Below are 25,548 nucleotides of genomic sequence, written 5' to 3' on the forward strand. Positions count from 1 at the left end.
TTGACGCGTCACTTTATGTTTGAGGATCCTGATTTTTACAGATCTAATCAGTACGTTTCACTCGGACCTATCCAGGCCCGAGATCGGTCTTTTTGGAAAATATATCCATTCTGTTCCAGTTCCAGTTCCCGCAACAGTCCCAGTCTCAATCTCGATCCCAGTCCCAGTCGGTCTCTGGTCCGTTTCTCGAAAACAAGTATCGTAAATACTAATCTAGGCAAAGAGCTGCCTACATACCAAACTTCATGCTAATCGTAGCATGAATAGAATTCGTTCGAAAAGATCGTCCCTTGGTCCAGTTTCTGGATAGAATAAAGTCGGTGGAGTGGTTTTGGAGTCGATATGCTGCGTACAAACACACATCCTAAGATTAAGACTAAGATATTGACCCATTTTTCAAGTAAAGTATTTAACAAACTATAACTAACCAAACGATAATCTCATAAAGTGGCACTGAAATAACTATGTCAAATAATATCAAAAAACTAGTGTTGAATGGGATTCTTATGTAATTGCAATTATGGCATGCCGTAAGTATGAAAAATATGAGAAACCCAAACCACTTACTGACTCAGCTAAAAATAGTGAAAGCTGCAGAAAGCACTAAATGCAGGTATGTGGGCTACTTGAGATACCTCAAGAGGCCAACAATATGCTTACATGAGCAGAAGCAATGGTGGCCAATGCAAGAGCAGAACACTCAAACACCTTACTTACTACCCTGAAAAAAATGCAATTAGTTCTGGATGAATCTGGGATGAGTCGCAGAGGAGTATGCGACCAATGCCAGTTTTGATCTCTTTGTATGAGTTGAACTGCGCCCTTTTGTTTGAGCATGTCCCATGAAGAGACTAATTGTACTCATTTATACCCGAAAGGGAACGATAGGACCAATCTTCTTTGTACTCATATGTGGCCATATGAAGTGTAGTCCCTTTTCGGTTCAATAAGGACTCAAATAGGGACCAGTCTAACTCCGGCGTAGTCGTTAAGTCTTAGTAATTTAGATTCGGTATAGGGCTCCGCATTTTTCTTAAATAATTCGATTCAATCCCCAGTAGTCTTTTTTATTTTTCTCATTTCGTTGCCGTTTTTCTAACATTTCTTAAAATGGGCTACATATAGTTCAAACTAACTAATCCCAACTGTACTCGAAAGGAACTAAAGGGGATCAATTATGCCCAAATGTATACAAACGAGATCGAGAGACCAATATCTTTAGGGATTAATCGCACGATTTTTTGCAGGGTATGAATTTATGTATGTGACCCGGCCTATGAAAAGGTGGCTTACGACTCAAAAAAGAAATTGCGAGTAACAGCTGTTAAAGATAAACAGTGCATTTATTTAGTTTCTTAGTAGTTATCTTTTTTTTTTTTGAGGCCTAAGCCACCTTTTCATAGGCCGGGTCACATATATGTATGTATGTACGTATGTATGTAGGAAGATGTGTACGTAAACACATCAATGACTGGGCATAAAAAAAAAGAGACTAGCAACTAAATAAATCTTGAGTAAGTAAGCTCTACAACGAATGCTGATAGCCAACTCATAGCACAAAGCTCAAGAACTGCCAGTTTAAATTTCATGTCTTACAGCGCTGTTACTTGTCGTGCAAACTTACTGCAATGAAATCGAAGCAGCTGCATTGGTTCTTACCTGCCTGACTGCCATCATTACCGTCATTGAATGCCTGCAGCTTAACTGTCAATGAAGTTGGCACATTTTTAAACACGTTTACTGCACGATTTGGCATGAATTCGCCATTCTGTCTATTAAAAGCGATAACGAATCAACGTTTATAAGGAAAATAAGGACCAACTTTGTTGCGCTATGCGATAACTTATCAGGAAAGCAGACAAACAAGGCAAGGCCAACAATGAGCAACCAACTTTGAGGTGTAACTGCAGCAAGACAGCGAAGGGGGAAAGAGTAAAAAAAATACAAAAATAAAGCAAAAAAGAAAATTAAAGTATAAAACTTATACTTAAGTCGCCACATGCCTTACCACTCGCTAACAATTCCTCTCAGCGCGCACACGAACGCAAGTTTTATGATGTCATCAATGATGGCAGCCAACGACAACCAAACGAACCCAAAGGCCACATTCATATTCCATATAAAAGAGGAAGAGCTGTTGTGCTGCTACAGGAAGCAAACGAGCTGGCGAGCGTCAAGCGCGCAAAGGCACGATATGTTGTTTTGTGACGGTAATGGGCAATCGTCAAAAGAAAAATGCAAAAATATGCATTTGGGAATAAGTTTATTACAAAAACAAAAACAAAAAAAGTTCAACAAAATTTACGTTGGTAATATGAAAAATTTAAGTAGCAACTCTTAATATACGTGAAAAGTAGAGAAACATAAAGTAAATTATTTGCTAGGATGTGTATGTGTGTGTATGTGTGCGCCAGCTTACTATTTGGGCCTCGACTATCGCTTGATTACTTAATAAATTGAAGTCGGTAGAGGATAATGTGGATGAATTATGTATGCGCCAATAAATATGTACGAGCCGGACCCGTGCGCAGCTTGCGCAATCAATATAGAAATCGCGTATCAAATATCAACAGAAATCAGCTGTTCTGTCAATCAATTATAACTTACAGCTTGCGCTGCCTTCTGACGTATGGTAGCAACTGCCGGTAATGAAGTGCACATATTCACAATAGTGCCATAGTACAAACAGATTTCTTTGTGTGCTCACAATCGTTCATTTTTAACAAATTATTTTAAATAAAATATAGCTAAACAAAAGCACTACTTGCCCAAAGCCCGTTAATAGCCCGAATCTCCATTTTTACAACCAGAACTTTATTTATAGATTTAGAATCCAAATAAGAGCGAAAAAGCGACCTGTACATAAAAACAGCAATTAGAAATAATATATATGATTTGACGGGCAAGTTTTTATGGTATTTTGGGAGAGACAGTACACTCAATGAGGTTATGTTGAAAGCTGCAGCGCGTAAGGGCCTAAGTCCAAGTAATAATGCTATAAAAATAATTCTGGTCACTTCGCATATACCGGAAAATTTTTAGGTTTCCAACGTTCTTGTCGCTGCTTCTAGACCGGAAGTTTGTCGAACTCCTGGGTTAGATTGATTAGGGCACACTTTGTTTGCGAGCAAACACAAAAACCCCGATTAGGTATCGGGGCTTCTATATGTTATAAAATAACTCCGCTTTCATTGCAAATACTAACCCAGCTGGTTAGGGGGCTTAGAATATGGCCGCGGTAGGTATGCCTGTCGTAATAGACGACTAAAATACCAAATTGATGCAAGCGGTTCTGTAGCGCAACTTTTTCTAGGGGTTTCCAGCTCAAAATATAGCTTCTCCAACCCAATTGTTAACCTCACCTACCCTTCGCGAATCCTGTTATTTTAACAGCCGAGGCTTTAGCAACCGCAAATTGCTCATGAATCTAGGGGGTGGGAGGGCGGTAGGCCTTAAAGACTTCATGCGGTCATACTTAATCGTTCCTGAGATCGTCGGGCTGGTGCCTTAATGGTGCTTGTTACCGGAACAAGGCCTTCAGGAGCGTCCTTATCGCTACCGCAACAACAACAACAACTAGTTAGAAATTTTCTAGTACCTAGCTTGATTGCTGCCTCGAAATATGTGAACTCTGCCGCCCTTGTCGCAGAATACGAACACAGTACGTGCTCAAGAGTTTCTTCCTACAGCTCGCACTTTCTACATCTGCTGTCACTGACGCAAATTCATCCTGTATCCTTTTGATTTCTCCAAAGCGGATTCGGATAGCGATTGATTGCGAACTTGCAAACTAATCGGTCTTTACCTACTATCTCTTTTTCTGCGTGAAGTCTCTCTAATGCTTGTTTGAATCCCGTATATGCTTAGCCGGGTAATCCTGCAGCTCGTCACTAACCAAACCTTGTTTAAGTGAGTACGAGTATAGCACCAAAAGCAGTGCCACGTAGGAATGGCATTTATCAGCCTTAGTAATTCTTAAGGCTTGCAGTTGATCTTTGACAAGTTGCAAGTCTTACCTCCTTTTTATCTTATCCAATCTGATTGGTACGCCTACCGTATATGTAAAAATTTTGCGCATTTAGGCATCAGATCAATCTTTACATTACCACTATGGACTCATTCAGTATATGTCGGATTCTCCTGGATCGGTCAGTTGAACTTTTTCCCTATTCCAAAACTTTCCATGCTGTTCTCTGAGATTTTCGCTTCAGTGACGCCTGGCTGCTACATTAGTTAGGACATGTATTGTGTTTTTCTTCCATGTCTCTATGCCACCTTCCGTCACCATCACCAATTTGCGCTTAAGCACCTAAGCGATTTTGGTCATTTCATAATAAGTCGCGCTAGCAATCCCTGCTTCGCTATAACTGACGCCAATTGGAGGCAGCACTGGAGGGGATGTTTTCCTCTCCCCCTTGCTATGTTTCGATATGCGGGTGCACTTGAAATACTTTCATGACCGGAGCATCTTCGTCCGTTCACATAACATGCCAGCGAAGCCTTGGGGCTTTTATGTCATATCTGCATAAAGCTCATAATTATACTTTCCTAGATGCTCACCGTCGGTATCAGGACCATATATTTTCCGGAGACGGTTTCTCTGGAATATTTCATCATCTATCCCATCTTCTCTCGATACCGTGCATGACTTCAAGCCGTACGTCAGCACCGGTATGATGAACGATTCGTAGAGCGCAAGTTTTGTTTGTCGGGAAAGGTCCGATGTATTGACGAGAGTTATTATACGTTTGATTGCCAATCTGACACCAGTTTTTGTTGTTAAGGCTGGTCCCCAGAATGACGAAGTCCATCACAGTCTCGAATTTTTATCCGTCAACAGTGACGTTGCTGTCAAGCCCCATCGGAGCGCAGCCACCATGGCTTCACAATCGGTGTAAATAACCATGGAGTTGGGGAGGATGATACAAACTATGCACAATCAGTCATTAGTTTACAAGCAAAAAGGGCCGTGCATGCTTTCTTTACCCTCCTTTCGTATCAGGAGTGATAGCATGTCGCCACACGCCCTGATACCAAACTTAATGGCGTTTCTTGCGGTCCAGCATTCAGCCGATCCAATTTGTCAATGTACCACGCATTGCACTCCATGGAGTTAAGGTCATAATCGCGTGTCTATTGGCTCTCTACAACTTTTCCCGATGGAAATGTGCATCCATAAGCGCCTTAGTGTACCCTTCATTACTAAGGGGCCATTCCGATTATTCATCTTCACTATATAAGAACTATCAGATTTGGATCAGTTCTTTGTTGTAGGGTTTCCAAAGGTGGAAGCCCGATTCTTCTGCTCAAACTTATTCGCTATATAATTCATCCTCTATGGGAAAGCGTGAGCCATAGCATAACCTCCCTTTTGCTTTTGCGTTTAAGCAGAAGTTAATTCGTTGTTTTCCTTGGACTTATGTCTGTTTTTTCGCCAATGTTGGAAAATTAACGCTGTTCCCCTCCTCTTTCTGACTTGCAGCTTTAGAGGTAGTGGCTTCCCCGCTATTGGGGTTTTTTTGTCTTCCAACTGTTGACCAATACCTATGTTTTCTTGATATACCTTTCCTGCCAAACGGCCTTAAACTGAGTTATTTTTTCCTCTCAAAGGCAGATGTACACTCATCAGCAGATCGCCGCCTCTTAATCCTTCTGCTTCTCTCCGTCCTTAACAATGTTGTCTTACGCTCTTTGCTTCATAAACTTCTCCAATCAGTTTCTCTGTTTCAATTCATCGGTCGCTCTCTTATTTAGCCCGAATCATCGCTAGCAAAGCTCATATTCCCTAGATTGCGGTCCTTTTCTGCGTTTCTCTTCCTAATCTTCGTTAAAGGCTTATACGGGGTTCATTCTGGTCGTATGGCCGGCTACCCGAAAAGGAGGACTCAGGAGTTTTATATTAAATATGTGGCAGAAAACCCGTCCAGCATACCACCTTGCTGGCAGTTCTTGGTCATCAATATCCTGCCGCTCTTCTATGAGGCGGAACGGTGTATTTATTCGCTTGATTAAAATTACAAAAGGTTAGTTACGGTGAGATTAATTCCACATCAAATCGCGCAAGTACTAAAAATTAAACAGTCACCCTGGCTCCTGCAATTATTAAATAAAACAAAATTTTTCACCTTCACCCTCAGTCACAATACCTCCAAAGGCGGTGGATTATACGTAATTTTTCTATAACGGAAACAGTTCACACCTTGTAAACCATTTGACAAGCTATTTCACAGTCGAGTGGTTACAAAACAATTGCATGCACCTTTCGAGCACCGAATGTTTGTATTTCGATTGCGCTTTGTAAAATTTCAATTTTGCATACTTTTGAGGGCAAGCGAGCTTTTACAATGCTCGGGCGCAAAACAAAAAAACAAAAAAAAAAACCTGGAAAAATAGACAAGCAGACATATGAATTTGTATGCATAGAAAATAATTGTATTTCAAATATATTTAAGTGCATGTGAGCGTGTGTGTGTTAGTGTGTACAGTCTTTCATTGGCTCGTTTTTTTTTTTTCATTCAAATTTGCAATTTTCAATATTATTACAGCAGCTGTCAAACGAGTTGTTGTTGTAAGTTTTTTCTTTATTTTATTTATGTTTTGTTGAGTATTCTTTTTGTCACCGCCCCCTTTTTTTCTCTTTGTTTGCAATCTAATCAGCTTTGACAGTCAATGAGTGATATTGGCGCCAATGGTAAAAATTAAGGCATGCAAACAAACAGAATTACCATAAAATGAAATGAGTTAAAAAAAAAGATCACAAATACATTTCAAGGCTGCGTGCTTTACTTTGACCGTTGGCTAACAGTAAATACCCATTACTATTGGCAAACAAAAATGTGTAGAAAGTTTTCAAGACTAGGCAAATATGAGAGTCAGCTGTGAGTGGATACAAAAAGTTTGGCAAATATGGTCTTTCGTGTCAATTCTAGCGCAACAAAAACAAGTAAGGGCGAGACTGTCTTCGCTGTGCTGAAGACTTCATACCTTTCATGAATGGGGCTGAACAACAACCTTATCCCGTTCGTAATCTCCAAATAATCGGATGTATAAGATAAGAAATATATAGTGAACAGATGTACATACCTAAACGATTTTTAAGATAAATATAAAATAAAAAATGGCAAAAAACCCCTTATCTGAACGATCGGTTACATGGGATATATATTATATATAGCTCCGATCAAAGTGATTTCTTCTATGATATATTAGAATATATATCACCGAGTTTCACGTTTACACTTTCTAAATTGCGGCAGGAATGACCAAAATCGTCTTAACTGAACGATCGGTTGTATGGGAGATATATGTTATAGTGCTCCGATCCTACCGGATCCGACAATTTCTAAGATAATACAAAAATACATCCTTGTGCCTAATTTCATTGAGATATCTCAAAATTTGAGGGACAAGTTTGCCTTCAAACAGACAGACGGACGGACAGACGGACATGGCTATATCAACTCAGTTCGTCGCCCTGATCAATTCGGTATACTTAATAGTGAGTCTATCTTCTATATTTCTCAACGTTACACACATCTGACCAAAGTTAATATACCATTTCATGTTCATCAAAGGTATAAAAATTGGCTATAAAATTGCTCCTATCAGATCTTCCTCATTATTGAGCAAAGTTTTGTAGGTAAAATCTAAAAATTTAAAAATCAAATTGCAGTCTCTTCTAATTTAACTCGGGTTTTATGATCTATATGTAATTTTTGGCGACCACCGTGGTGTGATGGTAGATAACTTGCTTAGCCATTCACATCGAAGATCCTGGGTTCACGCCCCGGGCAAAGCAACATCAAAATTTTCGAAACAAAGTTTTCCAATTAGTAAACGGGGTCGCTCCTCGGCAGTGTTTGGCAATATTTCTACAATGAAAAGCTCTCAGTGAAAACTCATCTGCCTTGCAGATGCCGTGCGGAGTCGGCATGAAATAAGTACGTCCCGCCCCGCCAACTTTTAGGAAAATTTAAAAGAAGCACGACGCAAATTGGAAAAGAAGCTCGGTCTAAAATCTCTTCGGAGGTTATCGCGCCCTACATTTATTTTTATTTGTATGTAATTTTGTAAGAAAAATAAAGCAAATTTGTTTGTACAAGTTATAATGGAAATTGAATTGCATTTTTCAGGATGTCCCGGAAAGCTCAGTATAAACATGTCTGATCATTTATTTTTTTTTCTTATTTTTTTTTGCGTGTTTTCTTCATTTTGCTTCATTCTAGGCAATATATATTTTTTTTTGACGACTAGCCACTTTGTGCTTTTAAAAACGATTATCATAGGAAAAAGAATCGAAAATACTTTATCTTTAGCAGATACACCTCTTTACAAAAGGTTGAGAATATGACTCAAATCGATAAAAATAATTCAGCATTGAAAACATTGATAACAATTGAAAACGTATCACAAAACCCGCCATCAAAAGAAAGTACAGAAAGTTCTCTAATTTAGAACTCCCTATAAGGTTTTTTATTACAACATAGAACGTTTTAAAAAAAACTGTTTTGAATTGGTGTTTTAAGACAGTTTTTGAAAATATATCAGACATTTTGGGATAAAACAAGTGTGACATCTTATCGGTCAACTGTCTGTCAGGATGGTTAAGATGGCTACTTTTAAGCGTTTTGACATGATGTGCAAAATGGCGGCGCATAGGGCCGGCTATCTTCAGCGGGTGATAGAAAGAGATACAGAATGAGATCACGATAGCCACTTTAAAAATCAGGTGATCCATTCTATTTGTAATTTTGACGTCTTTGCAGAAGATATCACAACTGTCTTATCCACAAAGATATTAGCTTCTGAGTTCAAGCCTTCAAAGACGATTAAAATTAATACTAACGAAAAGTAAGGTTATGAACGACGAAAGGTACATGAAAATGAACCTAAGAACGTTGCCAGTTACCCAGTTGTACTACTTGGAGTTTAGAGAGGATATACCTAATTCGGAAAAAAGACCATCGAGAAAGAAAAATTGTGTACAAAGTTTTTGTTATTGATATTAGAAAAAAATTACAAAGTTCACAAACGGCGATGGTTACTAGGAAATGTTTCTGAATTTCACTTCTGCGTCAGCTAGCTTCCAGGAAGCTGAGCATTGAACTCGAAATCTCACACACTCATACTTCATACTAGTGTAAAGGCCACTCAGCCATATGAATGACCCGCTGCATCACCCATACTTGCGTGCGCTAATTTGCTTTCATTTCTTCTCATTTCATTATAGATTTTATCGCGTAGCTCGTAAAGATGCACATGAAGAAGTTATGAAAGTGTTCAAATTTCTTTTTTTTTATTTCTAATTTCTTAATGCGATCAAATATCTTTTACGGTCTCCAAAACTTGACTACTTCCTTTGTTTGTCATAAATCTTTTCGATAAACTCGCACTTCATTTTTATTATGATTTATTTTATTCGATACCAATTTATACAGAAAAATACGAAAAACACACATGCACACCCCATTTTTATGTTGATGACATCGTAAATAAGTTTTCAATTTCACTATCTTGCATTAATTTTTTTAGCAGCGTTTAACTCACTTAAGACGTGCTTAAAATTTAGTTCTTAAAAAAGTTTCAGCAGCAAGCTCACGTATGGTGGGGCGTATACGTAACTTGTGCACATAAATGATGCTCAATTCGATTTAATTTATTTTTTTTTTCATGTTTACTTCACATATTCATTCAACGTAAGAAAATGTATGCCATATTTCATGCTTTTTTTGAGAATTTATAATATCCAATTTACGATGCTTATTTTTAATATAATGTTAAAATTGCTTATTTTCATCGCGAGTGCTGCGCTAGTTGTAATGTTGAATAACATTTGGGAGTACCACGAAATCCCCAAAAAAAATACCCAAACACAAAATCCCCAAAGAAAAAAAAAAATACCCAAACACATAATCCCCAAAATCAAAATCTCCAAAATCAAAATCACCAAAATCAAAATCCCCAAACACAAAATCCCAGTGCTATGATAAACATCATGACCGTGTAAAAAATAGCAATATCTCTTTCCTCTTTCATTCATATTTATGTATGTATAACTATATATTCACGTTTTGGCAATATATATTTTTACTTACCCTTATATAGGACTGCTAGTCGCTCTAATTCGAACAAGCTAACAGAAGCGTGTACTACGCAGAAGGACATCACCGTGGCGGTAGCCACGGTTATACCACACACCCGGACTTGGCATGGCGTAGCCCAGGGTTATTTTTTACAAGCGCGGCCGAAGGCCGCCTATGCAGAAAGTTGGTATGGATTATTAGCCTTTTTTGGTCGCGGCGATTTTAAACCTAATTTGAATTTATTTCACACATAAAATGGGGATTTTGTGTTGGGGATTATGAGTTTGGAGATTTTTATTTTGGGGATTTTGATTTGGGGATTTTGTTTTGGGGATTTTGATTTTGGGGATAACGTGGTAGACCCATAACATTTACGTGGCCATCAACGTCATTTCCTTATGAGCCTTGCAGGTAACATAAACTCAGTGAAAAATCATACAGGCAACTACTTTTCCCGCTATTAAAAGCTTCTTTGAGTTCTACTTGTCAATTCTTTTATTGTGGGTGTTTCCCAGCATTTTGTATGCACTTAACATCTGGTTGGCAGTCGATTTACGAAGTTGCGCTAACAAAGTCTAATGAGTTCGTCGACTTTATAAATAAATAAATGTAAGGCGCGATAACCTCCGAAGAGATCTAAGGCCGAGCTTCTCTTCCAATTTGCGTCGTGCTGCAAGGCAGATGACTTTTCACTGAGAGCTTTTCATGGCAGAAATACACCCGGAGCGCTTGCCAAACACTGCCGAGGGGCGAAGCCGCTTAGAAAAATTTTCTTATAATTGAAAAACCTTATTTCTAAAATTTTGATGTTGCTTTGCCCGGGAGTTGAACCCAGGGCATACGGTGTGATAGGCGGAGCACGCTACCATCACACCACGGTGGCCGCCACTTTGGTGGTTCGTCGACTTTGGGCTTTAGTATTTCGAATGATACGCTCGAGAGGACCTTTAATACGACACTGATTCTGCAGTAGTTGGCATGGTTTACGTGTGATCACTTTTACTTTGTATTGAACACACATTTATAATATGGAGGCATACGGGTTCCAGTTATTTCATCTTTATATAAGTTCTTATACAAGATCTTTAGCAACTCTTCACCTCGTGTTTCAACGCCCGTTCATAGTTGCCCGTGGGATCCGCGATTTGTTTTGAAAGGGGGAGTGTGAATGAATTTGGGTCAAAACAGCTGCTGCGCATTTGTCTATTAAAACTCAAATAGGAAATTTACATTTTCCACTCTTCGAAGTTCGGCTCAAACGTATTGACATCAAAAAATATTTGAATATACGATGGCTCTAATGTCAAATATATTTCCGAAAGCCTGTTTTCATTTTTGTGCATTACTGCTCAGTCTTGAACCAGGACGAAAATTCGAATACTACAGTTCATCTCAATTTTATTGCACTATACAATTAAATAAATAAAAAAAAGGCGTGATGTGTCTTCGAAGAGATTCAGGCCGAGTTTCTCTTTCAATTTGGGTCTTGCTCCTTTTAATTTTTCCTACGCATTGGCGGCACGGGATCTACATATCTTACGTTGACTCCGAACGACATCTGCAAGGCAGATGAATTTTCACTCAGAAGCTTTTCATGGCAGAAGTACACTCGGAATGTTTGTCAAATCACTGCCGAGGGCAACCTCGCTTAGAATAAGTTTTTTCTAATTGGAAAAACGCGACTCTAACCTTTGATGTTGCTTTGCCTGGAAAAGAATTCAGGATCTTCGGCGTGGTAGGCGGAGCACGCTACCACCACAAAACGGCGGCACTATATGATTATCTCCAGTCGATTAAGACGCATATCTAAACTGGCTGGTGTATATGTGTAAAGTACCTTTTGATAGAAATATAAACAGTTTTGTCTATTTTTAAACGGTTTTATTTAGCTTGACTTTACAGGCCATTGTGAATATATGTAGTTCAGAACCCGATGACAATGCAATAATAGATAATTGTGGTCCGATTTGGCTCATATTTAGGACGCATATTACATACATGAATGGCAAGCGACCTATGAAAAAAAGCGCCGCTAGGGGACGCAGAAAAAATCGTATTTGTACTCCGATTAGGCTCATATTTGAAACGCATATTACATACATGAATAGAAAGCGACATATGAAAAAAAGTCGGCGCCAGGTGGCGCAAGGATCGATATAAAAAAAATCGTATTTGTGGTCCGATTTGGCTCATAGTTGGAACAAATATTACATATAGTCCGGTAGAAGTGATATCAAAATACTTTGGAGTTCGAGGAGGGACAAGCATACGTGGCGCCGAGTGGAGTAAAGTCTTTGGAAGGATTATGTATTGAGGACTTATATTGTAACAAATTGTCAGGAAAGATTCCTTTTAATAATGGGTCACTAAATGAACTGAATAGGATGAGAAATAATAGGCAATTAAATAAAGACTAAAAACTTTAAAATAAAATAATTATAAAAAATTTTTTTAAGTTAAACGGTTTTTTTTATTACTTTATTGTAGTATTAACCCAATAAAAATGTTTGCTTTATAACTCAGTTAGTCGCTGCATATTCTTTGTTTTGATCACAAAAGCCAACTGAATCAGAACAATATGAATAACTATTTGTTTGGTAATTTCCTGTTCATTGTTTTTCTACATCTCTTGTCTCTAAAACAAGGCACATATTTAGGCTACAGACAATTGAGTTTAATATGGAAAAACAAATAGGCCTCTAGGAACGAAGTTTCCAGGCAACATGAAAAGTTATCTGAGCAATCGCCAGAAACAAAGAGACCTTAACTACCTAATGTACACTGAAAGGAATGGTGCTAGTAAAATCGACAAATCGGTTCTGTTGTTCTTGACTTAACGGAGATTCGGTGAAATTGATCGAATAATGGTTAATTCGACCGAGTTATTTGTCAAGCGAACAGATTGGTTTAGTAATTTCAACAGAAGAGAAATTGTCGGTCTTAAGTTAACAAAATTCTGTAAAATTGACAGTTTCCTAATCAATCTAACTGATTTTTCTGTTAACACAACTGATCTCACTGATCATTTCAACAGCGATCAACAGTCAATACATAAGCAAATTTCAAAGAGAATTTTGCGCTCACTGCGCTCTCTACTTTGTACTTATGATGATGGTGCCCGTTGTTTAAAAAAAAAAATACCAAAATAAGAAAACCACCAAATCGAAAAACACACAAAATGGGAAAACAGCAAAAAACTAGTTTTTCAGTTATCAATACAATACAAAAAACCCTTTTTTGAATTTACTGTGCAAAATATTATGAGATATCGGGGCACCTATTTATCGGGTACGATTTTGCAACTTCTCCTCCAAGCAAAATGCAAAATTGGGCCCTCTTGTTGCAAAAGTTTTGTTTGAACGAACAGGATTTTTCCAAAGTTAGTAACATTTTGTTCAAGTTTTTACGAATTTTCACTCACGTGAACGAATCTAATAAGATAATAAAAACATCTTTTTTTAATGTTGATGTTTGCGACAACATAACAGTTCGAGTTGTTTTATAATCGTTTCAACTTAAAGTGTTACGAAAATTAAACTTGCCGAATTACATGTAAAGTTAATCCAGTGGTGAATTAACTTCTAGCGATTTGATTCTTTACTTTTCTATAACTTATAAGTTCTCTATTTAAAATGTTATGTCAAACATTTATACTACAAGTTCGAAACAATCAAGTGTGGCAACTCTACATGCGAGAGAAGAAATTGAGAATGAGCTGAGCTGCAACTGAAAGAATTGAGAATCAGTTTTGTGACTACTATTTTCATTTCTATTTGCAAAGCGAAGTTCAAAACTATAAATTAAATCTTAATATATAAAAAACACGTGTCACATCTTTGAGGCCAATGGACTCCTAAACTACTGAACCGATTTTGAATTTGTTTTGCACCCCGTGTGTAGTTTGATCTAACTTGGAATATAGGATAGGTTATATCTCATTTTATAGTCGCAATATTATTTTATTGCACATTTTTTTATTTGTTTATACGTAATAATAAAATGTTACGTATAAGCAGTGGTGTACCTCTTTTCAGTTGGTATGGATATATTTGTGTACGTGCTTATTTAACTTTACATACATATAACATATACATATATATATATATATAGCACATCACCAGGGCCGGCGAGAGGGGGCCCGGGGTTTCTGAGGGCGGCCGCGATTTGAGGTACTAATACATTTTTTTTAATTCAGGAGAGTCTTTAGTTGTTCTATGTGCAATTTTTAAGCCGAATTTCGAATTACGAATATCTGTATTTCAAAAGCAACGAATATCTGCATTTCGTTTTAATATTATAGTGAAGTGTGAAAAATAAAAATCTATATATATTAAACTGACTCGGAGTGGGACTGGGACTGGGACTGGAATAAAATACATACCACCCTCTGCGAAAGGCAATAAGGGATGCAGAAGAATGAGAAGGTATTGAGAGAAGAGAAAAGAGAGGAGATTGAGAAAGAGGTAGAATGAGACGAAGATGGAGATAGAAGAAACGAAAAAGACGGAGGGAGGAGTGAATAAACGGATTAGGAAAAAGTGAAGAGGAGGGGGGGGGGGGGGGGGCAGAGTCAGACGGAAAAAGCTTATTAAAATGTATGCAGATAGGCCAAATTTAGGGCAGGACAACGTCTGCCGGGTCTTCTAGTAAATTATAAAATATAAAATTTGGTGAAAGTGCGTTGAATAAAACAAAATAATGAAGTGTATAATGTTTAATGTGTGCCAGCACATTTGATGTAAGCCCAATTGAAGGTCTAACCGAACTAAGTGCGTACATATGTATGTATATTTAGCAAGCATGTGTATGTATGTATATGGCCACCGTAGTGTGATGGTAGCGTGCTCCGCCTGCCACACGGTATGCCGTGGGTTTGCACCCCAGGCAAAGCAACATCAAAATTTTAGAAATAAGGTTTTTCAATTAGAAGAAAATTTCTCTAAGCGGCGTCGCCCCTCGGCAGTGTTTGGCAAGCGCTCTCAGTGAAACCTCACCTGCCTTGCAGATGCCGTTCGGAGTCGGCATAAAATGTAGGTCCCGTCCGGCCAATTTGTAGGGAAAATCAAGAGGAGCACGAAGCAAATTGGAAGAGTAGCTCGGCCTTAGATCTCTTCGGAAGTTATCGCGCCTGACATTTATTTATTTATGTATATGGCAACATAGGTACTTTCGTACAAAGTTTTCGCAACAACTTTTTTTGTTCATTTGACTACTAAAACGGTCAATTACGAATCAACTATTTGTGCGCAGTTGATTCAACATCTTGTTGCGATGGGTAAAAATTAACAGAAATTTCGGTTGAATTGACCCACATTCGGTTGATTTTACCACTCTTTTTCTTTCAGTGTAAGATCCCAGATAGATTTTAAGCAACTGCTACTCGCGAAGTGACTTTTAGAAGTAAAGGACCTCGCTGAGATAATATGAAACGGCCATACCTTTCGGTGAAGTCCTTTCTATAGCAAAAAAAAAAATACTTTAGAAAGCGCTTTCAACAATATTACAGCGAAACGATATAAACTGCCCACAGTATGGCAGTATATCGATCCTTCTTTTTACCAACGAGATATCATTTGAGCTACAGGGCAATAGAAAGGCTGTGGGTAGGTTCTGCGAATCTATATAATGTCTATTATATGAAATGCCATAGTTTCTCTGTTGCAAGAAAAATAATGTGTAATTATGAACTCTGTCAGAGTAGAAACAACAGAGCGATTCAGAGCGCTGTAAGATATTAGCTCTATTTTTTCGTTTCTATGCCAGTTCGGAAGAATATCAGTGGACGGGAACACTAAAATTTCAGTGGAAACTAATATCGAATTTTGAAAGTTAATTTTTTTTTTTACTTAAGAAAAATCTTCTTTGAATTTTGTAACTGAAGCTGTGCAAACCAAACTCAAAAACATTTTGACCAAATCCAAAAGTTCTAGAAAGTCTTACGAAAATGTCGAACTTTTTTTTAGAGTTTTTCTGAATTTTTTGGTTTTTTTCTTTATGCAGCTTTGTACCTCAATCAATTTCAGTCTAGAAAGTTACAAGTTGCAGGGATTTCAAAATTTGCATTGATTTTGACTATTTTTTCCGAATGTTGTTTCAGATTTTCTTCCTTCGTATGGGAATAAATATTTGGAAAAAAATTGCAAAAAAAAACAATACGAATTTTTAGCGCCATATAATTGTTTGAGCGAGTAAACTGCATGCTCAAAAGAAATTAAAAATCTTTAAATAAAAAGTGCGAAATTTTCGAAAAAAAAATGTTCGGATTTTCGAATTTTTTCGAAAACGTTTTTGAGATTGGTATTGAATGATTGAGTTTCATAGAAGTTTTTCTTCAATTATCGAAAATAAAAATATGTAGAAATTAATAAACCAAATTTAATAAAAATTACCTCTACTATTTTCGTGTCAAACAATTTTAAAAATTTGAGGCTTTCGTAAAATTTTTGGAATTTTTTAGAAAGTCTTTTTGGGATTGGTTTGCATAGGGTCAGTTACAAAATGATAAGAAGTTTTTTCTTAAACCAACGAAAATAAAGGAAATAAAAAAATGATAAAAAATGTTAAGGACTACCTTTATATAAATGGACCAAAAAATAGAAGGCAATTTTTCCTTTAATACAGACATAGTCTTGTTGAATTTTGACTAAAAAATTTTAACAGTAGCTCTTGTAAAAGAATTTTGGGATTTAAAACTGACTTACGGCTCAAGGTTCATATCTCCAGCTCACAGGGAAGTTCTTCAAAAATCGATTGCAAGATTCCCTGCGTTTTTTCAAGGATTTTCGTTTATCTCGATTCGTCTGCCACCTGGCTGCATTTTGTTTTCCACGAATTGTAGTGCCATCGACTCGCAAACTATGTGCTAAGTTTCAAGTCTCTGGATAACCGAGAAGTGAGTTAAAAGTCGATCGCAAAATTTCCATTTTAAAATAAATTTTCTGTATATCTCGATCCGTGCGCCACCTAGCGGATTTTTTTCAATTGCATTGTAACGTATCTCTGATCTGAACTATGTTCTAAGTATCAAGTGTCTAGCTCAACGGGAGGTTACCGAAAAAGACTTTTCCGTGGGTCAAAAATTCGTATGGAAATGAGGGGACAAACGTGAAAGCGACTTAATATAAAGGTAAAAAAAATAGTTTGATTGACAAAGTTTTATAAAAATTGTCACTGTCATTTTCGTGTTTGCTGTTGTATATAAAGCACGGGTTTCTACAATTTTTCATTCACGAACGTTGGTCGAGGGTGGAAAACTTTCATAGTTCATGAGCAGCACTAGAGTTGCAGGTCTTTCAATTTTGTGCTAAGCATCAGAACGTTATCTACGTAAAGTGTGTAATTTTATTTTAAAATTTAAGAAAAGGTATGTAAATTTGTTTCTCATAAGCCAAGATTTTCTGCCGGTGGCCCTTATTTCAAGAAAATAGAATCGTTCCAGAGAACCCACATGTTAAACAAATATTTAAATTTTAGTAAATTCTTAGCTGATGAAAACAAAAACCAAATCTTTGTCTACTTACCGTTGTTATGCAAATTGTATGCTTTATTTCGCTCATCCTCATCCTCCAATTCCACAATATTCAAATTTTCCTCCTCCTCATCGAATAATTGCTCATCCGATTGTTCGGCAGGGAAAACGAATTCCGTATCTTCATTCGATATACGCGATGAAACGACATGATACGTTGGAGGTGTCAAATCACCACCAGGCCCACCAGAAGCAACTGGTATACCAAGACCTGGAATACCAACAGCGACTGGCTGATGAGCTTGATGACCTGACTGGTGTTCGTGATGGTGTTGTTGTTGTTTTTGCTGCTCCAGTTGCTGTTGTTGTTCTAACAATTGTTGTTGCTGTAACTGTTTTTGTTGTTGCAACTGTGTAGCAGATTTAGGTTTGGCTGCGGAAACCAAATTATTGCCACATGGAAGTAAAATGGATGTGCATAAGATGAAGGCAGAGAAGAGCAGCAGTGGCTGCATTTGATAGCAGCGCCACGACAATATGATACCTGCCAATGTTGACGATTTGCGGCGTTTTTTTGTGACTGTAAGCAGCATTTGCTGAGATGATGATGATGTTGAGCTTGCGGTGCTTGTGTTATCAGAAGTGATTGCAACATTTGTGGAAATTTGTGTTTCCTTTGCGCTTACAATGCGATGCTCGGGGTTTTCCACCACTTCTGCAGCATTGGGAGTTAAGGCGACATTTTTTGGGCACATTTGTTTGTTATTGTTTTTCGTTTTAACAACTGGACACTTGGACAACAACAACATATCTTGCACTAGTTGTGGTTCGTTTTTGAATGCATTTGTTTTGGGGATAGCGTTTGATGGCAAGCATTCCATTGGAGTAACAGTTTTAATTGGGTTTTGGTTGGTAATATTGTTGTTGTTATTGTTACAATTATTGTTCTTTTTATTGGTGGTGTTCTTTACATCTTTTGCATCTATTTCACATTGAAATTCACTCAATACAATTGTAATTCTATCTACATTGACAACGATTAACGATAACAACACCGATAACAAATATAGCAATGGATCATTTGTATTGGCGCGGGCATTAGCAATTTTTTTCAGATAAGCTGCTACGCAAAGCAACGTACGACATACTTTAGCTGTTATTCCATTGCTAAATACATTTTTACAAGCACTTTCGCATACGCGCACGCTTGGTTTGGGTGGTGGTGTTGGTGGCGGCGACCTTAGACGCCCACGACGTCTTCGACTATTAAAATCTATCGTCTCTTTCGTATCGACTTCATCAGCATATTTGGCCGGCGGTAATTTAGATGGCGCTGTTAACTCAAGCATATTAAACTTTTGAGTTGTTTCTGTTGTTCCACTGAATTTTGTTACTACTATGTCTACATCACACTGCTGCTTATCATTTTCAATTACCACAGCACAGCTACGCACCAGTGCTGCATCATCTTGCTGCAACATGTTTCTAGCACTTTTTACGCACACTTTAGTATCATTAGTGATCGCTGTTGAAAGCGCCTCGTTTTCTTTCAAGCACTTAGGCACATTTGTATTTAGCGTAATATTTGCAACAATATTTTCATTGTTACTAGACACATGTTGCTTGATGCCTAATGTGTCTTCCACATTCAACAGGTAATTAACTGTTATCGCATTGTTTTCTGCATTTGCACATTGTTGTTTGTTTGTGTAATTTGTTGTTAATGCTGTAACTTGCAATTCAGTTGCGTGTAGGAGGGCTTCGTTGCTGTTGGTATCATCGGCGGCAACATGCTGCCCAACTGTGCGTTTTTTTACTTGCCAGCTTAAATCTAGCTGCTTTTTTATTTGCTTGTCTTCAGCATTATCTATCAGCAGTTTCTCTGTTGCGATATCATCGTTGAGTTTTATTTTTGTTTGATGCTTCTCATCGATGTGTTGCTGCAACATCGATTCTATTGGCAAAGGCATGCAAAATTTTTTTTTTGTTTACTTTTTATTAGTTTTCTAAATATATTTTGCTTTCCTTGGTTTTACGCTGCTATGTAAAATTTCTGATTTTCTCAGATTTCAAATTTTGTATACGAATGTTGCTGAAAAACCTTTATAATCGTTGTTCTTTGAATTGTGTTTCTAATTATTACAGTATATTTAAGTACTTATATGCAGATTTTTATTATAATATTATGTAAAACTTGTTGTTTTTTCACTTCTCTGGTTTAGCAGCTTTTTTTTTATGTAGAGGAAATGTCAAATAAGTTGAGTGGCGCCAGAAACTATGTTGTGTTTTTGTTAAATTAGCGCAGCCAGAAAGTATACTATGATATTTTTCAGCTTTGTTTAATGAACAAGCGCCGGCATTTCTCAGATAGGCAGTAGCTTTTGTTTAATTCTGTTGAATTCTTTTTTTACATAAATTTTTTTACTAATTTCTATAAGCGCTTTTATAATTTGTTACAATTAATACTGTGGTTATAATTTCTATGCACAATTTTTTTTTATTTACAAGTTTTAAAATATTTATTTCATATAGCTAATTTATAGTTAAATATTTTCTTTTTTGTTTTTAGTTTTTGTATTATACTTTGTTAATATATATCTACCTTTTTATAAATTTTGTTTCGTAAGCGTTTTCAATCATTTAATATATTTTTAAATTATTCTGTTTTCTTTATTTATTTTTAGTAATACATTATTTGTTCACATTTGAATGGGACCTTTTTAAGAAACGAAAATATTGTAAATAAGTAAATTTTTTTATCATTAATTTAATTTTTGTAAATTCTTTACACTTGTTTATTTACTTTGTTTTATAAATTTCAAATGCGGCTTTCGATAATCCGGCATTTAAAAATTTGTCAGTGCATATTTTTAGGCGCTTATTTTTTAAGTTAAGCTGAAGTGTTTAAGGTACCATTCAGCATATTTTTTGGAGACAAATGTTTTTCGGAATATTTTTGTTTTTTTAACCAATTTTTACTATTTGAGCTAATATTTAAAGCACGTTTTTCAGTGCAAATATAAGCCATAAGGTGGGCGTGTCCTGACAAATCTATCTTAGAAACGGTATATCTGATCCGAGAGAGGAGAAAATGCTTAAGCTACTTGCCGGGGGGAATGGCTATTCTGATGTTCCATACATCTTTCAAGAAACTACCACGGACTATCCTATCATACCGCCGTCGTTTTGTTAACTACATCTACTCCTTGTATTCCTAGATCGGTTCTTGGAAAGTCGGAAGAATCAAAATCTAATTAGAAAAGGTGCTCCTAAAAGCAACATTAAATTAAAACTGTTTGAAATGCTTACATAAAGGTGCATTTTCGGTATTGCTTGACAGTAAAATTTAAGCTGCCAGCTGTAGCAACGGTATTTTGGTTTCCAGGCTCCATTAGAATACTCTTTACTGCTTTTCGCAAAGACGTTTAACAGAATATCACTACGACATTTTTTTGTCCTAAATTTCTATAAAAAATATAGACCTACATTATACCCAGTGATCTGTAATGGATTAAGTATTTTGAAAACTCTTATCCTTTTCTACTTTCAAGAGACCTATATCACTTGCGCCTAAAAGCATGCAACGAATTCAACAGCAGGAAAATAAGTTTACCAAGCGCTGCGTGCTTCAGCAGCATAAAATCGAGCAAACTATACCCAGCTGTGCATCTCAAAGAAGTTATGTTAACACTATCGCTAGATTTATTATTTAAGCGCCTTCTTCGATATGTAAAAAAAGCTTATGGAGGAGTCCACACCGTCGCAAGTAAACACGATTCGTTTGTGAAATCAATTAACGAATCAAAATTTATATGCACTTTGTCTTAATTACAGCTGAGAATAAATATGATTGTAATACATTTTTGCATCCTTCTTCTGTTTTCTTTACAAACTGCTTTAATCTGTTGTAGTTTATGAAAAATGTCTAACCCTTAAAAAGAGGACGTTATCACCGAAGCCTTACAAATATAGTATACAATGTTGCATACTTTTAGCCACATAAATATAACGTGTAACCCATGAAGAATAAGATGTTATCAGCGCTTTCTTGGAAACATAGTATTTAACGTTGCATACTTTTAGGCACACTTAAAATTCTTTTCAATAATATAGGCGACGGAAACTCAGTTAAAGTGCCCAGACTATTAAGCCAAAGAAAAAAAAAATATATTAAGTTTTTGTCGAAAACAGATAAACTGACCGAGCTAGATTCAGTTTAATGTAAGCTAGTTTTAAACTGGCAATGAAAAAATGATACCTTGTACTTTAGTTCAATATATCCGCGCACTATTGTTTTATTAAGGGATGCCATATCTGACCATAGTTTTTAAAACGACCAATTTTTCTCTCAATTTGTATTTAGGGTTAATTTTTAACGAACAAAATATTCTAAGCCTTTTCTGATGTATGTACTTTTTTTATGAATTCATCGCTTTTTAATTAGATTACATTCTCACTTGGTTACATATTTATATAGCAGTCGAAATATGTATTATGGCTTTTTAAATGTAAGATAAAAATCCCATAGCTCAACGTCGATAAGCATTATATAAAATTGCACAACTTATTTTATTTATGTAGCATACTCGAAGGCGCGCTGTATATCTTATTTTCTTGCATAAACAATAATTCACACTTTAACTGACTGCTTTTTGAATTTTGAATAATTATCTTTTCTTTTTGTAAAAACATAACTCACATACTTTTTAGCTTTATTTTCTGGAAAAACTGTTGCATACTTTTAGTTGCCAACAATTTTGTTTTTTATTTACCTCTTCAAATCATTTCATTATAACATGACCTGCCTTTGTAACAATGTAATACTGTTGTGTTAATAGTAAATTTACGAGCTTTTCTCGTGCAAATACACAAACACACACACAAGCTCGTACACGCTACATTTAACTTGTAGTCACATACATACGCCCACATACAGTAGAGTTTAATACACGCACGCGATTTTAGTGAATTTTTTTCTACATCTTGAGATGCAAACCCACCAAGCGGTGCTGTAAAGAAAAGAGAACCCGCAATTAGACGCACAAGCACGAGCACACGCAAGCTAACAGCGCAAAGTAGGCCTGGACTGTAGCCCAGCTAAAAAGTATGCAAGCTTTTTTTCTGATAACTATTATTCTAAAAATTGTTTCACCTTTTATTCATTTGCATGGCGCATAGACCGTGCACACGGCATTAGATACCTTTTTCTAAATTTTTACCGCTCACCACACACAAACACTTTTACATGTGTAGCAGCCGTAAAAATTCACTTCATTTTTGCTACATTTTCTGGCTTTTTCTGCTCGCTGCTTTCAATTTTAATTTTTTATTTTTTGCAGCACACTTTTAGGCGTTATGCAAAATTCCACAATAATGCACAAGTTATTTATATATTTAGTTGTTTTATTATGTTTTCCAAGACTTTTGCGTATTTAGCTTGCATTTTAAATAATTTTTAATATTTTTATAATATTTTCTTTGTTATCTATTATTATTATTTGCACAAATTCACTTGCAAAACTTTTTTTTAATTTATTTCAATAGCACGCTGCTATGCGCGGCTTTCGGTTCAGGTTGTTCCACACTGTTCGTGTTCTCATATTGTAGTGTCTAAGCGTTGAAACGCTCAGCGTTGCTGCTGGTCGATTGGGTGAATTTTATGTGTCGTCGTTTATAGCATAATTTATGGCGTAGCTAAAGCGGCGCATGCAGGTGTGCGCTCTCTCATTGTTTGAGTACTCACATACTAAATGCTCGACTCGCTAGGTGGGAGGCCCGGCATTGTTTGTTTGCCTTTTCATTTCTTCCAACCGTAGTATTTTATGGGAGCTTTTTCATTGGAAAGTTACAAAAGGTAGCTTTTCCGCTCTCTCTTTTGAGTTGAGTGATTTGTTCATTGCAGAACTCTCACACCCACATTGTGCTCGTGGAGTATTTGATTGAATTTCTGAGTCTTTATTTAACATTTGGCAAAGTTCGTTATATTTAAAATTTAGTGATTTTCTGAAAACAGAAAAAAAGTGTTTTTAAATATCAAATACATACGTTTCAGGAATCATTGCATATTTCTAGGAGCAAATTAAGGTTTTCCCAAAATAGTTTGAGTTATTATTATTTAAATTTACATAGTAGCCTTATCGGCTGACAAAATAATCAGTACTAGCCGCAGCATGAAAATTTGAATGTACACGTTTATGACATTAACTGTACTTCGTCTTCATTCGCGCATTCCTATACGTTTTTTTCCTCGCTTCAGTAGGCGTCTTCTCTTCATCAATATCATCAACATCATCGTAACCATTGTCATTATTCTCCGTCAGACTCTTCTTCTCTTCTATCTTCCTTCGATTGAGGTGATCATGATGATGTAATGATATGTGATGTGTACAAATAGCATTCGCTTTGATATGATGTGATCTTGAAATATACGTGCGTCAGTATTGGCAAACCCTTTGTCTTAGTTTTAGGATTGGTGATGTGATAGGTGCGTGATATTGTATTTTATTCTTTTGTTGATGTTTTATATTGATATGTGAGATTTGAATACAAGATAATCAAAAAGAGATGATGCGGTTTTTGGGAACTAAAGTGACGAGATTTATCATGTGTAATGAAAAATTCAAGGTTCGAAATGAGATCAAGGCCAGAACAATAATTATAGAAAAATAAAAAAAAACAATAATCATTGCAAAAAATTATTGTTCTGGCCTTGAGCTCATTTCGAACATTGAATTCTTTATCAATAGGCCGATAAAACAAAAACACTTGGTAATGAAAGATGTGATAATACTTCGAATGTTTTCAAAATGTTTGATGTGATATGGAAAACAAATACAGATACGATATGAGTGTTTAGATACGAAACGATATGATGTGATAGAGGATTATTTATATGTGGGTTTTAATGTTTATATCAGGCATTTATGTGATGAGATATCATGCAATATGAACGCGCAACGTGATATCATGCGAAAGTGACGAAGTGATGTTTTTTAGTTCTTTTCTATTCTGCGTAACGAAAAGCGGTATAGTGATTTGACAACACTCCATTTGTATTAAAAATATGCGGCGTAATTTTTTTTTTACATCAGTTTATGTGATTGTGAAGATAGCGCAATGATTTCAGTGCGATTATTAGTGTTATATGATTTCAAATACTTTAAAGCCCATATATTTGTGACATATCATGTGTCTGTTGTGATGTGTTACGATGTCAAGTGACTGTAAAAGGAGGATTACGTAAAGGTCTGAACGGAGAAGATTTGTAGTTTGGTATGCGTGATATTGTACACTTAGATCTAAACCGCGTTTAAATGGAAAAATATGTTGTTAAAAAAAAGTGAATAACTATCTTGCGATAAAGGTGTCAAATAATATGATTTGATGACAATAGGTAAACCTCATTGACGCATATGATCTGATGTCTCAACTACGAAAATATTTTCAAATTAGCTAATTTAGCTAAAACACGATACTACATGATAAGATATGATCTAATATTATGATTATACTATCTTATAAAATTAATTATAAAATATCGTATATGATGAAATACCTATACATTTAACATAGTTGTATTTGAGGTAATGTTATCAAATATAGTACGCTTGATGCGAATTTCATAAATATTTTGAAAATACTTGTTGCGATATGACGCGTTGGTATAATGTGATAAGTTTTGATGAGATATGTTGTGGTGGTGAAATAATGTTTATTTTGTTTTTCTTTTAGATGTCTACTCATAAGTAAAACATTTTTGCTCACGGTGTGATAAGAAAATGCAAGCAGTTACCCATTACTCGTTAAAGGGTATAGTGATGCGTAACATACAAGTCTATATAAAGGCAATCAGACACTAAATAGAGAATTAGGGAGTGAGCTTAGACTAAGTCAGTTCAGCATATGCTAAAAACTTGGAGTACAAGGAACTGTGAATGGTAAAACGAAAGGTAAAAGGTTGCCACAACTCGCAGTTTCCTCCTTACATTTTCTTAAATT

General features: G+C 36.2%; 1 protein-coding gene across 22 annotated transcripts in view; it reads right to left on the reverse strand.

Moving 5' to 3' along the window:
• Nckx30C (solute carrier family 24 member Nckx30C) overlaps positions 1 to 25,548 on the reverse strand; it is an 849,440-nt gene that overhangs the window by 391,341 nt on the left and 432,551 nt on the right. For 16 of the 22 annotated variants that reach the window (XR_010949321.1, XM_067764396.1, XM_067764408.1 and 13 more), the window contains 2 exons: positions 22,703 to 23,553; positions 17,603 to 20,266 (listed from right to left, as the gene is read on the reverse strand). Coding sequence is in view for 21 of the 22 variants with exons in the window: in XM_067764396.1 (XP_067620497.1) it covers positions 17,603 to 19,520 (1,918 nt within the window). In the remaining variant the exon portion in view is untranslated. Of the gene's footprint in view, positions 1 to 17,602; positions 20,267 to 21,808; positions 22,273 to 22,702; positions 23,554 to 25,548 lie in introns of those variants that run through there. The other 6 variants (XM_067764400.1, XM_067764398.1, XM_067764401.1 and 3 more) reach the window with 6 other exon arrangements.

The sequence above is a fragment of the Eurosta solidaginis genome, chromosome 2 (assembly GCF_040869045.1).
Source record: "Eurosta solidaginis isolate ZX-2024a chromosome 2, ASM4086904v1, whole genome shotgun sequence".
Classification (NCBI taxonomy): Eukaryota; Metazoa; Arthropoda; class Insecta; order Diptera; family Tephritidae; genus Eurosta; species Eurosta solidaginis.